The sequence below is a fragment of the Podarcis gaigeae genome (assembly GCF_964106915.1).
Source record: "Podarcis gaigeae genome assembly, chromosome: 9".
Taxonomy (NCBI): domain Eukaryota; kingdom Metazoa; phylum Chordata; class Lepidosauria; order Squamata; family Lacertidae; genus Podarcis; species Podarcis gaigeae.
The window spans coordinates 76,134,859-76,149,567 of NC_139685.1; the positions used below are offsets into that span (position 1 = coordinate 76,134,859).

The 14,709-nt window shown below is 46.6% G+C and overlaps 1 protein-coding gene across 1 annotated transcript in view; it reads right to left on the reverse strand.

Annotated features, from left to right (window-relative positions):
* Positions 1-3,136: 3,136 nt before the first annotated feature.
* The window catches only part of ALMS1 (ALMS1 centrosome and basal body associated protein), a 78,451-nt gene continuing 66,878 nt past the window's right edge, over positions 3,137-14,709 (reverse strand). Inside the window, exons 18-19 of the mRNA XM_083756158.1 lie at positions 11,718-11,817; positions 3,137-3,664 (exon numbers count right to left, since the gene is read on the reverse strand). Coding sequence (XP_083612284.1) covers positions 3,620-3,664; positions 11,718-11,817 — 145 coding nt within the window. The 3' untranslated portion in view covers positions 3,137-3,619. The remainder of the gene's footprint in view (positions 3,665-11,717; positions 11,818-14,709) is intronic.

The window sequence follows — 14,709 nt, forward strand, 5'->3', positions numbered from 1 at the left end:
CAATTTGTTGGAGGAGAGGAGAAATTGTAAGTCCTTTAAAAATTTCTGTTGCGGAAATGACAGGGAACTGCCCATATTTCTAAAATCAATATATAAGGGATCGACTCACCGGGATCTTTTTTTAAAGATGTATAAGCGCTTTGAAATCCTTTCCGGACGTGGTGAGCCGATGATATCCACTGCTTGGATCGAAGTCCTCTCACAGTGTCTTTTAAAATCCTCTTAGTCTGCCTCAGACTGTTTCCTTTAAGTTGCTTCTCTCGGTTCTCTTTGAAGTCTGAAGTCAGCCTCACACTGCTTCCTTTTAAGTTTTCCTCTTCTTTTAATTGAGCCTCAGAGAGGGCACCACTTGTTGGAGCCTGCCATTACAAGTGGCACTTCTTTAGGGTAAAATAAAGACGCAGAAAGCCAGTAATATTTCCATGATATGAGAGAGTAGCCCCTCTGTCTGCCCTTCTCCGATTTATTCTCCTTTGTTCTGACCAGCCGCATAGCCGTTTGCCAATCTCATGTTACCTACATCCGGCCAAGCTTTTATTGCCCCTTTACCATATAAGGTAATCATTGCCCAGAGGAATGTCAGGGGGCACCCTGCAGTATTTACAAACCTCTGCCTCTGGCTCCCACACTGTCTGTCTCCAGGAACTGCGGTCACTGGCAAGGGATTCTCGCACGGCAGAGTTGGTGTTACCGGCCTTCATGTAACATTTGCAGACATCTTTGTAACGCAGAGTCGGTCTGCCAATGGGCTTGGTGGTTGAAGCCAGCTCCCCACAGAGAGCGCATTCTTGGGGATCCTGCCATATTCCATGCTGTGGACATGGCCAAGCCAGTGCAGACATTGCCGAGAGAGGAGTGTGACCATGCAGACTTGGGATGCAGCACCGAAGTGACTTCTGCAGTGTGTCTGGAGGTCCTGGGCTGTCTGGACGGCAAGATCCCCCCCCCCTTTTGGGGCCTTGCTGTTGTTGTCCCAATGAAAGCAAAATAATATATTTGGAACCAGTTTGGCTGCAGAAGTTGCCGGAAGGAGGAACAGAAGATGTCATCCAACCATCTTAGGGACTCCAGATTTGTACAGGGTTAACTCCTTAGCCTTAGGGGGTATGGATTGTTCCTCAGGGTTTATCCCCTCCATTTCCCTCTACAGCAGGTGCAGAAACCGCCTTCTTGACCACTGGACCCACTATTGGTCTCGTCCGCTCAATCTGCCAGAGCCTGTCTTTGTATGCAGGGGACAGACAAGTCCCTAACTCGCTGAGAATTTAAGACCCATCGGCTACCCTCACCTGGTTTGCCAACCTAATAAGAGGACAGCATTTACAATTAAACAGCAATTAAATTAAGATTTATATGCTGTTATGCCTATTGTTTGCAAGAATATAGAAATTTCCTGTGTGGATTAAACACGTACTTAGTTTTGCACGATGAATCTGATGTGTACTAGCACAGACCTCTCTTCAATCTGCCATGGAAATTTGTTTTCCCTTGTTCAAACCAATCCCCAAAGGGCCCATTTCTCTGTTGACCCTGCATAGCTCCAGCTACTTCCAATCCCCATCAAGCTGAACCCCACCCTGCTTTTTGCAATGTCCTCGGTGTGCGCACAGGCAACTCACGGAACGATGCACAGCTGCCTTTGGCCAGGATTCAACCCTATATAAAAAAAGGATACTTTGCCCAAAGGAGAGCCCACGCAGTTCGGAGGGAAGGAAGCGTAAGATGCAGTCAAGAAGAAAAGCGAAGCGGCTGTGAGGAACCACAGACATATCTTTAGTAAGGAGTAGTGAAACAAAGCTTTTTGCATGGGTATATTCAACATTATTACAGTGGTACCTCGGGTTACAGATGCTCCAGGTTACAGATTCCGCTAACCCAGAAATAGTATCTCGGGTTAAGGACTTTGCTTCAGGATGAGAACAGAAATTGCACAGCGGTAGCGGGAGGCCCCATTAGCTAAAGTGGTGCTTCAGGTTAAGAACAGTTTCAGGTTAAGAATGGACCTCCAGAACAAATTAAGTTCTTAACCCGAGGTACCACTGTATCCTTATCACAGTTTAAAACACAATCACAGAAATAAGGTGGTTCCTGAAAATAGAAATCTCAAGTACCAAAAGCCAGGGTAAAGATGAATGAGGATGAATATAGGAAGCACTAAGCCTAGCTGCAGAAACCCTGGAAACCAGAAATCTCTTTCCCCTGCCTCCCACATGTTGGCATCCACCTGCATCAAGAGACAATGGAGTGTGCTTTCAGGGGTGAAGTCAAACTGCTGTGTTAGCAGCACCAAAGTGACCTCCCTGAGGTGCAAGCCTGGAGGTCTCTCGGCCTCGCTGATGGGGTCCATAGGAAAGTAGAGCAAGACACCTGGCACCAGCCTGGTGGTAGGAGTTGCCGGAAGGAGGTGTACCAGGCGCCATCCAACCGTCTCAGGGACCCCACTTATGCAGGGCTTAGCTCTTTTTTTTTGTTAGAGTGTTTATTAATTTTCCAATAAAAACATCCAATTAACATATCAAATCATAATCCAATAAAAAAAAAAAGATCAAATTGTCTTCCGAATTGTAATTTTGATTTTATGGCTTCCCACAGTTTGAACCTCGAAGCATATCCAAATCTCAGTCCTGCCTCTCATCATGTTGGGCTTAACCCTTAATCTTTTCTCCTTCCAAAGATAACCCGCAAGGCAGCAGAGGTTTAGGTTCAGAGTTTTCCTTCTCCTAGAGGGGCTCCCTTCCCAGGCTGACAAGCCTCACCTGCCCCATGCTTCCCTCTACAACATGGGCAGAAACTCACTTCTTAACCACTGGACCCACTATTGGTCTCATCTGCTCAAACTACAGAAGCCTGTCTTCATACAGGGAAAGCCCCTGACTCACAGAGGGTTTGAGACCCATCAGCTCCCATCACCTGCTTTAGCCGACCAGTCGAAGCTGTTTCCTAGGTGTGGCTGCTGCCGCATGCTGGCAGTTTCTAGGAGCCACAGGTGAGAGCTGAGTGCAGAGTGGGGACCAAAGGTCAACAAACTACCCCAGAAGGAGCACGACAGGTTCCCCGCCAGAAGTACTACCCATCTCCTAACACCCTGTATACCCTCACATGGAGCAACACCAAAAGAAAATGAGAAGTAGAAGTGCTGGAAGTCAGAGTCTTCAGATATTTAATTTTTTCAGTAGTAGAAAAACAAAGATACAGGGGAGCAACTCAACTATAAAAAAGTACAAAACACCCCAAAATTCAAGTATCAAATAAATTAACAAACAACCACACACACACACATATACAAACAAACAAAACCCACTGATTGCATTGTTCTGATAAATTAATTCTAAGCTACTATGATCTCGGAGAGTAAATGCACACTACTAAAAGTCAATTATTTATCGGAAACCTGTTTTTAATCCTCGTGAGATTCAAAATATGTAGAAGCAGTCAGATTATGCTAGGAAGGACACCTCAAAATACTAATTAACATTAATGAAATCTCTTTTGCATAATTGGAAAAACCAGCCAAGTAATCTGTTCACACACTTTTCATCTCAAACAGGGAAGGTGGTGAAATATTCAGTAGGTGTGATAGGTTTTATTGAAATAAAAGGTTGCTTGCTTGTTTTCGACATCACTCCCAAGGTACTTTTCTTCCCAAAATATGGTTGGTGACTTTCTGCGGAGAAAGAAAACGATAAATCTGTTAGGCTTATCATCACTGCGATGCCATAACGATACCCATGCAGAGAGGGCAAACCACCTACTGCCATCAAGCATCCATCCTCTGCCCACCCATCCTGTGCTGTGGAAACAGAAGGTGTAGCACAGGAAATTATGGACGTGACAAGAGCCCAGCTTCTGGGGTTCAGTCCAAAAGTCCTTCTAGCCCAGCACTCTGCTCTCACAGTGGCTAACCAGATGTCTATGGGAAGGCCTGCAAGCAGGACTTGAAAGCAACAACACTCCCTCAATTGTGATTCCTGTGATGGCCTGGGATTTGGACTCGGACGCTGAACCTTAGGGATCCCAGCCTGCACAGGAGTCCCCACCTCCAGAACCAGCTGAGCCGGGGCTGGGGCTTGAGCCTGAAGGGTCCTCACCTGTGCTGGATCCTCAGGTGCAGGCACCAGCTGAGTCTGCTCTGGTTCCTGATGTGATGGAGGACCCATTGCCTGCAGGTGCTCCACCCTCAGCCCTGTCAGGGGAAGCTGAGGCTGCCTCTGGGTCCAGTAACCCCCCGCCCTCTCCTGAGCTGCAGAGGCAGGAGGAGTGCTCGCCTCCAGGCCAGGAGAGGCGAGTCAATAGAGGATCGGGGCTGCCCTATGCCTCGGGGCAGATAAAAGCCAGCCAGCCCCGGTCCCAAGTTGCAGGAGGAAAATTGTTGGTTGCTAGTTCCTGCCTGAACCGTCCTGCTTTTCTGCCGGAGCTCCTGACCCGCCCTGGCTCCCTGCTTGCAAGCCTGTTCCTGACTTCACCTGACTCCCTGCCCTGCACCCAGCTTCAGCTACTACGGACTGCCTCCCCGTTGCGCCTTTGACCACGGACGGGACTTGGACCTCGCCTCTCGGGTAATCCACGGGACCAGCACAATTCCCAACAAATTGTATTCAGAAGCATACTGCCTCCGACAGCATGGACAGCCAGCTTTTGGAGAAATTATCAAAGCAGTTAAAACACAGTAAACCAAAAAGGCCAGTGTCCAAAGAGCCATTTTGGCTTGTGCTGCCCTAGAATAATTTGGTTTTTTAAAAAGCTATGAATTGCTGGCCCTCAATGCCATGGTGGGAGGCACAGGCTTTGCATCTGTGGCCATTTCATTATGTTTACTGCAGTGCCGCCCTGTGGCGAAAAGTCAAATTCACAACTATATTTCCCCCCTGTTTTTCCAACTTTGGTGGTTTACCATGGCTTCCTGAAACAGAATCCTTTTTTGGTGGTGTCAAAAAAAATAGTGCTGCAAAAACGCCTGCTTGATGTGAACACGCAGGGAATCACCGGTCACATTAAAAGACTAATTCCTTGCAAATGTCAGTTCTTAATAAGACGTTCTTATGTCGCTTTACTTTAAACGCATGTTAAAATACAGGCTGGGGGGGGGTGTCTGTTGATAAAGGCTGGTCTTTTGTTAATTTACAAAATTCACAGCACTGTTCTGGTGGGTGTACCTCCACTGGATATAGAATATTTTAGTCCAGCGCGCACACCTGGTCAGGATTTAGTAATGACTTGATTTGGAGCTTCACCTGCACTCTGTTGTGTTCACTGGGCTTCTGGCTTGTGGGAGGACTTCACATGCAATGGGAAGAAGCCCATGGGCTTTCCCTAATGTTATACAGTGGTGCCCCGCAAGACGAATGCCTCGCAAGACGAAAAACCCGCAAGACGAAAGGGTTTTCCGTTTGCGAGTTGCTTCGCAAGACGAATTTCCCTATGGGCTTGCTTCGCAAGAAGAAAGCCCATAGGGAAATCTCCGGGGACCTCTTTTAAATGCTGGCGGTGGGGAGCAAAGCCTTTCCCCCCCCCCGGCCTTCAGAAGAGGTCCAGGAAGGCCGGCGGGGGCCGAAAGGCTTTGCTCCTCACCGCCAGCATTTTAAAAGCAGTCAGGGATAGCAGGGAAGCGCTTCCCGCTATCCCGGGTGGCTTTTGAAGGCAGGCGGGGGGAGCAAAGACTTTTGCCCCCCCGCCGGCCTTCAGAAAAGGTCCAGAACCTCTTCTGAAGGCCGGCGGGGGGCAAAAGTCTTTGCTCCCCCTGCCTGCCTTCCCGTGAGAGTGGAGAAACGCAGCGCGTTTCTCCGCTGTCCCAGACGGCTTTGAAGGCAGGCGGAGGGGAGCAAAGACTTTCGCACCCCGCCCGCCTTCAGAAGAGGTCCAGGACCTCTTCTGAAGGCTAGCGGGGGGGGGCAAAAGTCTTTGTCCCCCCTGCCTGCCTTCCCGGGGGCTTTTAAATCGCCCCGGGACAGCGGGGAAGTCCTCCGCTGTCCTGGGGCGATTTTAAAATGCTGGCTCAGGGTTTTTTAAAATGCTGGGGGTGGGAAGAAAAGCCCTTGTCCCCCCCCCCCAGCCTTCAGAAGAGGTCGGGGGACAGACTGTCCCCGGACCTGGTCTGAAGGCGGTTTCCATAGGAACGCATTGATTGATTTTCAGTGCATTCCTATGGGAAACCGTGCTTCGCAAGACGAAAAACTCGCAAGAAGAAAAAACTTGTGGAACGAATTAATTTCGTCTTGCGAGGCACCACTGTATTGCAAACCGCCCTGTGATTATCTTGTAAACTGCCTTGTGATAACTGGACAAAGGGCTGCACTGAAATTTATAAATTAATAAGTAATTAAATATTCACAGCACTCTTACATAACGACCTCAATTCTCCCTCCCAAAACCAAACACACACACACACACACAAAAAAAAAGCAAACAGCAAGGAAAGTTCAGTCAGTTCTGCTTTGACATTCTTCCCAGTCCACTCCCTGTGCCAGCAGCAGAGGCAAGAAGGTCAACAATGCCATTTTTATTTTGTTTGTATTAAATCGCAGTGCAAAACTTGTATGTATAGGAGCCCATAACGTGATTTCATAAAAGTGAGGGACTGCCAGCTACCGTGATGCTTACAACGAGCATTTATGGACCTTTTCTGCGTTGCAAATTGCATTTTATGTACGGGAACAGTTAACATGCAGCCGCTTTGCTGAATGGATCATTAAATCCCGGGCCGTGAGAAAAGCTTCCTCCAGGAACCTTGTCCCTACAAGATCTAGTTACAGATAGGTAGCTGTGTTGGTCTGCCATAGTCAAAACAAAAAAAATTCCTTCCAGTAGCACCTTAAAGACCAACTAAGTCAGTTCTTGGTATGAGCTTTCGTGTGCATGCACACTTCTTCAGATACACTGAAACAGAAGTTTCCAGACCCTTCTATATAGTGAGAAGGTGGGGAGGGGTATAACTCAGAAGGGTGGTGGGAATCGGTGATTGGCAGATAGCTGTGATGAGCCTGTTGACGACTCTTAATGACTGCAATAGGTCTTACAGGAAGAAGCAAGGGGTGAAAAGGTGAAAAATGGCTTTGTCATGTATAATGAGATAAGAATCCAAGGTCTTTGTTCAGGCCAGGTTTCTCCATGGTTTTAAGTTTGGTGATAAGTTGTAATTCAGCAGCTTCTCTTTCCAGTCTATTTCTGAAATTCCTTTGTAGTAAAACAGCTACTTTGAGATCTTGTATAGAATGTCCTGGGAGATTGAAGTGTTCTCCTACTGGTTTCTCTGTCTTGTGATTCCTGATGTCCGATTTATGTCCGTTTATTCTTTGGCGTAAGGTCTGGCCTGTTTGTCCAATATAGAGAGCTGAAGGACACTGTTGGCATTTGATGGCATACACAATGTTAGACGATGAGCAATTAAATAGTCCCGAGATGGTATGTGTGATGTTGTTGGGGCCAGTAATGGTGTTGTCCGGGTGTATGTGGCAGCAAAGTTGGCATCTGGGTTTATTGCAGGCTCTGGTGCCAGTGTCCGTGTTAGGTCTGGTTGTAGTATTATTGTGGGTTAGGAGTTGTTTAAGACTGGGTGGCTGTCTGTAGGCAATGAAAGGTCTTCCTCCCAGAGCTTGAGAAAGAGAACTGTCATTGTCCAGGAGAGGTTGTAGATCTCTGATGATGTGTTGTACTGTTTTAACTTGGGAGCTGTATGTGATGACTAGAGGTGTTCTGTTATTTTCTTTTTTGGGTCTGTCTTGCAGCAAGTTCTCTCTGGGTATCAGTCTGGCTCTGTTGATCTGTTGTCTAACTTCATCTGTTGGGTATTTTAGTTCTAAAAAGGTTTGCTGTAGATCTCTTAGGTGAGAGTCTCTGTCTGTAGAATTGGAATAGATGCGGCTGTAACGTAGTGCCTGGCTATATACAATGGACTGTTTGGTATGTTTGGGATGGTAGCTAGAGGCATGTAGATATGTTTGTCGGTCAGTTGGTTTACGGTATAAGGTGGTGTCTATGTGCCCATCCTGTATTTTTATAGTAGTGTCCAAAAAATGTATTTCTTGCATAGATTGATTCATAGTTAGGTTGATTGTGGGGTGAAAATCATTGAATTTCTGGTGGAAGGTGTTCAGGGTCTGTTGACCATGTGTCCAGATGATAAAAATATCGTCAATGTATCGCAGGTACAAGAGAGGTTTGAGTGGGTAGGAGTTTAGGAAACGTTGTTCTAAATCTGCCATGAAGATGTTGGCATACTGTGGAGCCATGCGGGTGCCCATTGCTGTGCCGCTGATCTGAAGGAACAGGTCATCACCGAATTTGAAGTTGTTGTGGGTAAGGACAAATTGGCAGAGTTTGGTGGCAAAGTCCACTGTGGTTTTATCTGAAATGGTGTTCCTTATAGCTTGTAAACCATCGTTGTGTGGGATGTTGGTATACAGAGATTCCACATCCATAGTAGCTAGTATAGTATTGTTGCGAAGATTATTTAAAGATTGTATTTTCCTCAGAAAATCTGTGGTGTCACGTACATAGCTGGGAGCACTGATGGCATATGGTTTCAGAACAGAGTCCATATAACCGGAGACACCCACTGTAATAGTGCCAATACCTGAAATGATGGGGCGTCCTGGATTTCCTGGTTTGTGTATTTTAGGTAGAAGATAGAAAGTTCCTGGTCGAGGTTCTGTTGGTGTGTTAGTGAGGATCTGTTCTTGGATGTGTGGGGGTAGCTCCTTAACAATCTTGCTCAGTTCTTTTTTGTATTCTTGTGTGGGGTCTGAGTCCAATTTTATGTAAAAGGCGGTATTGGAAAGTTGTCTGTGAGCCTCCTGAATGTAGTCAGTTTTGTTCATGATGACGACAGCTCCACCTTTGTCCGCTTCTTTAATTATAATGTCTGGGTTGTTTCTGAGATTATCTATGGCTCTCCTTTCAGCATGGTTTAGATTTTGTTGTAGGCGATGGTGTTTTCTGGTCACATCTGTTTGGATTCTGTGGCGGAAGCAGTCAATGTACAAGTCCAGTGTGGTATTGCGTACATCAGGAGGGGTCCATGTGGAGTCCCTTTTTGTGTAACACTTTTTCGGTGGTAGTTGGTGGTCAGTGTTCTGTTGGGAGGGTGGTTGTTGTTCTCCAGTGGGTTGAGAGGTGTTGTGTTGTGAAGTTGTTGCTTGTTCTGCTTTGTCTTGTTGTTGTGTGTGTTGAAAATACTCCTTCAGGCGTAAACGGCGGAAAAATGCTTCCAAGTCCCCGCAGAACTGGATCATGTGTGGGGATTTGGCAGGGCAGAATGACAGTCCACGTGAAAGGACTGATTCCTCAGCTGGGCTGAGTGCTTGCTACAAGATCTGTTATGGCTTCTTGCCCTCTGAGCTACATTAGGAATCTACTTGGGTGGAGAAAATGGGGTATCAAATGCCGTCAATGCAATCCTATAGGGTAGGTTTCTGTGGGGGATTCTCTGGATGTTGTTGTCCTCCAATTCCCATTGGCCCAGCAGCCAGGATGGCCAATGGACAGGGATGAAGGAAACTGTAATGACAACTGGGGCCCCCACTAGCTTGACACCCCCTGATATAAGAGATCCCAACCCTGCCCCTCCTTTTTTATTTTTAAAATAAATATTCTAACTTCCCTGGCTTTTTTCTGGCCCACGTAGGACCAGTCTGGATAGCTACCCTTGTGAAGACTTGATGCTTTCACCCCCAAAAAAGTTTTTGATTTGAGTTTCCACTGAAATGAGGCTGCATTTTAATGTTTTTATGTTGTATTTTAATCTTGTTTTTTAAGCTGTATTTCAATCAATTGTTTTTATATTTGGTGTTAGCCGCCCTGAGCCTGGTCTTGGCTGGGGAGGGCGGGGTATTATTATTATTATTATTATTATTATTATTATTATTATTATTATTATTATTATTATTTTCTATTTAAAGCCCGGAAAGGCTGCAGGATTAGCATGCTGAAGGTCTCCGGTTCAATCTCTGATGACTTCAGTTAAAAGGTAGTAGGACTGGGGAGTTGGGGGGGGGACTCTCTGCCCCCAAGCCCTTAGCAGAGCCACCACTTGCCAGAGAAGAGTGGACTAGGTGGACCAATGTCCACATTCCTTGTACTGCAGCTTCAAATGTTTAAAGGCAAAGATGTCGTTCAGTGGTAGAGCACATGTTATAAGAACTAGGTTCAATCCCAGAATCGTTCAAAGGGTTTTAGGTAGGAGAGTCAGAAAAGGCTTCAGCTGGGGATCAAAGAGAGCTGCTACCGGTCAGAGTAGATGGCACTGGTAAAGGTAAAAGGTAAAGGATCCCTGGACGGTTAAGTCCAGTGAAAGGTGACTATGAGGTTGTGGTGCTCATCTTGGTTTCAGGTCGAGGGAGCCGGCGTTTGTCCACAGACAGCTTTCCGGGTCATGTGGCCAGCAGGACTAAACCGCTTCTGGCGCAATGGAACACCATGACGGAAACCAGAGCTCACGGAAATGCCGTTTACCTTCCCGCCGGAGTGGTACCTATTTATCTACTTGCACTGGCGTGCTTTCAAATTGCTAGGTTGGCAGGAGCAGGGACCGAGCAATGGGAGCTCACCCCATTGTGGGGATTCAAACCACCGACCTTCTGATCGGCAAGCCCAAGAGGCTCAGTGGTTTAGACCACAGCACCACCCGCGTCCCTTTATGCAGATGGCACTGACAACCGGTTCAGCTCAGGAGGAAGCAACTGCACGTGTTCATGTGCAGAAGCCAGGTGTTCCTGATTGCATTGGCGCATGGCAGCAGCATACCTGGGCAGTTTCCCTCGCTCTGCCCCTCCCAGGCAGCATCACCTTTTAAATGAGTGCTTGTTTTGTTGACCCGGGCGGTATATGGAGGGTTGAAAAGTGTGGTCGCCAGGGATAAATCAGGGCACTGCAAGAGAGCCTCTTGTCTGCCAAAACTCCCGTTTCCCCTCCCCACTGAAAAACTGAATCAGGTGAAGTCTGAACATAAGAAGAGCCTGCGGCCCATTTGGATCTCAGAGTGGCCCCCAGAACAAGAGCACTCTTCCTTCCAACAAATTTGCAGTGGCTGCTTTTGGCGTCTACAGATTTTAGGGACTGGGGCAGGGGGAAGGTCGTCATATTTGATGCATGGAGCTAATCTGGGCAGCAAGCCAAGTACCGTATTTTTCGCTCTATAAGACGCACCAGACCATAAGATGCACCTAGGTTTTGGAGGAGGAAAACAAGAAAAAATAATATTCTGAATCTCAGAAGCCAGAACAGCAAGAGGGATCGCTGCGCAGCTATCCCTCTTGCTGTTCTGGCTTCTGGGATAGCTGCGCAGCCTGTATTCGCTCCATAAGACGCACACACATTTCCCCTTACTTTTTGGGAGGGAAAAAGTGAGTCATATAGAGCAAAAAATACGGTACTTTAGATGGAAACTGCAGGAAACATTTCATTGTGACCCTCTGATCACTGGGGAAATTCTGTTTATCCCAATGCAATGAACTTCCTCAACTCTCTCGCTCTCCAAAGGACACTCAGAGAAGACTGGCCTGTTGTGGAAACAAGGGGGGGCTGGGAGAAAGTATCTCAGCAGTACAATGAGTTACTATGACTTTACTGAATTGTATTAATTGTCTTGCAGCTGTTGTTTGCGTTATTTATATGCTACTGCGTTTGATTGTTTTAATTCTACTGTGATTAACGTGTGCCGCTTTGAGCTCGATATTAGCTGTTGGAAAAGCAGTACGAGTATTAAACCAAATCAAAGCACCTACCATTTTATAAAGCTGAGCCTTCAAACGATTTGTAGAATAGTCAGATTTTCTCTTTTCTTCTTCCCGTCTTTTTCGCACCTCAGGCAGCTGCTCATAGATGCTAAGAGAGCAAAAATAAAATGAAGGGATTACTCTAAAGAAATCCCTCCCAAATGAATCAGCCATTGCACTGCTGAGTGGGTGCAGGGTTATGTGGAGAAGCAAGAGGGAGCTTAAAAGAGCTAAGGTGATCTCTTTGGTACTCCCGCCCGAAACACAGACCTGAGCTGCTGGATCTCAGGTGATCTGCTGAAGCCTATAATTGATTAAAAGACTCTTTTGAGCCTGACTGCTCTTCTTTCAGTTACTCCCTTTGGCCAGCGCCAGGCTGACAGCTTTTCTGACAAATCCCAGATTCAGGATCTGCTGTGGGCTCAAATTGCAAAAACTGACCTCTCTCAGTTGTGGTTTTCCAACTGATTGGGCTTGCTAGCCTCACAGAAACAAGACACCAAGCGTATGACAAAGAAGAGTGGCAAGGGTTGTCTTGCTCTGAGAAACAGCCCCAGACCATTCTACAGAATTCCGTATTTGGCTCATTTACAGTGAGGGGGGAAAGTATTTGATCCCCTGCTAAATTTGCCCATTTGCCCTCTGACGAAGAAAGGACCAGTCCATGATTTTAATGGTAGGTTTATTGTAGCTGTGAGAGACAGAATAACAACAGGAAAACCCCCAGAAGACCAAAGTCAGATATTGATGTGCATTATAACGAGTGAAATAAATAGGTGATCCCCTATCAACCAGCCAGATGTCAGGCTACCTGGCATCTTCACTGTGTGTAACGAGCTGAGATTAGAAGCACCTGCTGTAAGGGAGAGGCCTTACCTGTAATCCCAGCTTGTTACAGTACCTGTACAAAAGACACCTGTCGACAGAAGCAATCAATCCAGCAGATTCCAAAACAGCCACCATGACCAAGACCAAAGAACTGTCGAAGGATGTCAGGGACAAGACTGTAGACCTGCACAAGGCTGGACTGGGCTACAAGACACAAGGGCTGTAACAGGATTGAAACCTAGATTTACAGGATTTCTAGCCAGGGACTGGACCTGAACTGCCATCCTCCACCCACGAAAGCTGAACATTTCAAAGGCTGTTGGTTTTGAATCAGGATGGGCAAGGTTCCTAAGCCCATGGGCCCCGTAAAGACAGCTGACAGCTATGGTTGCTTCACGGGTCTCTAGCAACAGCCAGGATCCCAGCTGTTAGAGGAGAGCTGTTAGCAGCTGTCCAGTGGAAGCCAGGAGTCAGCAGTCAAGGTGGAAGGCAGACCTGGGAGGACAAGCCAAGGAGTCAAAGCTAGGAAAGGTTTACTGCTGCCCAGAAAAATTCCCAGCCTTTCCCAGAAAGCTTTTATAGTTTGTCCTAGTGAGAAGATGCTCTAAGTCAGAGAGAGCCCTGGTGGTTCATCGCACGGGATAGATGTGCACAGCGAGCTGTGCTTCAAGCTCCGACATCTCCCAAGGCCCCCTGCCCAAGAGAAAGGAGTGACGGCAAGGAACGTGGTAAAGATTGCAGGAAAAGCAAAATGATGGTTGAACGGTTGCAAAAGCAGAATAAAGAGTAATTATGCTTACGCAGGAGAACGGCTGTGAATCACTCCCAGCGCGTTCCTTAAAATACACCCCCCGATTCCCAGCTCCAAAAATGAAGTATCTATCAAATCCCCTTTAGCAGTTAAAGGAATGAGCTTGTTAGAAAGAAAGAAGAGTTATCTGCTTGAACATTCCCTGGGGGGGGGGGGGGATCTGATAAATATTGCAGAGAAGAGTAAAACAAACAGCTCATTTGGAATAAAGACAGGATGTGTCCCTCGGTGATTGCGTTCTCACCACTTCATCTGTCCCCACAATCCAATAACCCGATCATCTGTCTGATCCCTCCCTCCTATGCACATAATACATATTTGGAAAACTGCCATTAATAAACAAACAAAGTCAAAGCCAGTTTACTGCGGAACAGAAGATCAGGCTTTACAACATACCATAAACAAATCCCTATTCTTTAGGCATTAAAATACCCTGGCTAAAAATGTATGTATAGCCAAAGCTAGAAAGATTTCTGTTCCTGTAACTCTTGTTCCCACAGGAGAGATAACCAGAGCTGGCCTAACTGAAGAACAAGGCAAGATGTGAGCCCCAGGGAGATAATTTAGGGTGCCATTAAAGATTAAGAGATAGGTCGTACCTAGTGATGAGGTGAGAATATTCTCCAGAAAATATTCTCGAGAATGAGAATATTCTCTGCTAGAAAATTCTCCGGAGAATATTCTCCACAAACTGTAAATTCTAATGTAAGAACCAGTTTTACAACCCACATTTTTAAAAATCTAGTAAATAAGTCAAGCTGCGATATTGCCAGGGTAAGAAATGAATCATGTTTGAGGAGTCAATATAAATTTATAAACATTTGAGACTTGTTACTTAAAGCCTATTTTTTAAAAATAAATTTCTTTCTTGTGACAATTTATCAGTTCTAATTTAAATACCTGGGACGCGGGTGGCGCTGTGGGTAAAACCTCAGCGCCTAGGACTTGCCGATCACATGGTCGGCGGTTCAAATCCCCGCGGCGGGGTGCGCTCCTGTCGTTCAGTCCCAGCGCCTGCCAACCTAGCAGTTCGAAAGCACCCCTGGGTGCAAGTAGATAAATAGGGACCGCTTACCAGCGGGAAGGTGAACGGAGTTCCGTGTGCTGCGCTGGCTCACCAGTTGCAGCTTGTCACGCTGGCCACGTGACCCGGAAGTGTCTTCGGACAGCGCTGGCCCCTGGCCTCTTAAGTGAGATGGGCGCACAACCCTAGAGTCTGTCAAGACTGGCCCGTACGGGCAGGGGTACCTTTACCTTTACCTTTAATTTAAATACGTTGTGTGTGGCCTTACTTGTCTAAGCAGATAGTACTTTGCATTTCTGATGTTATGAAACTTGTCATTACTGATTATTTGTGTTTTA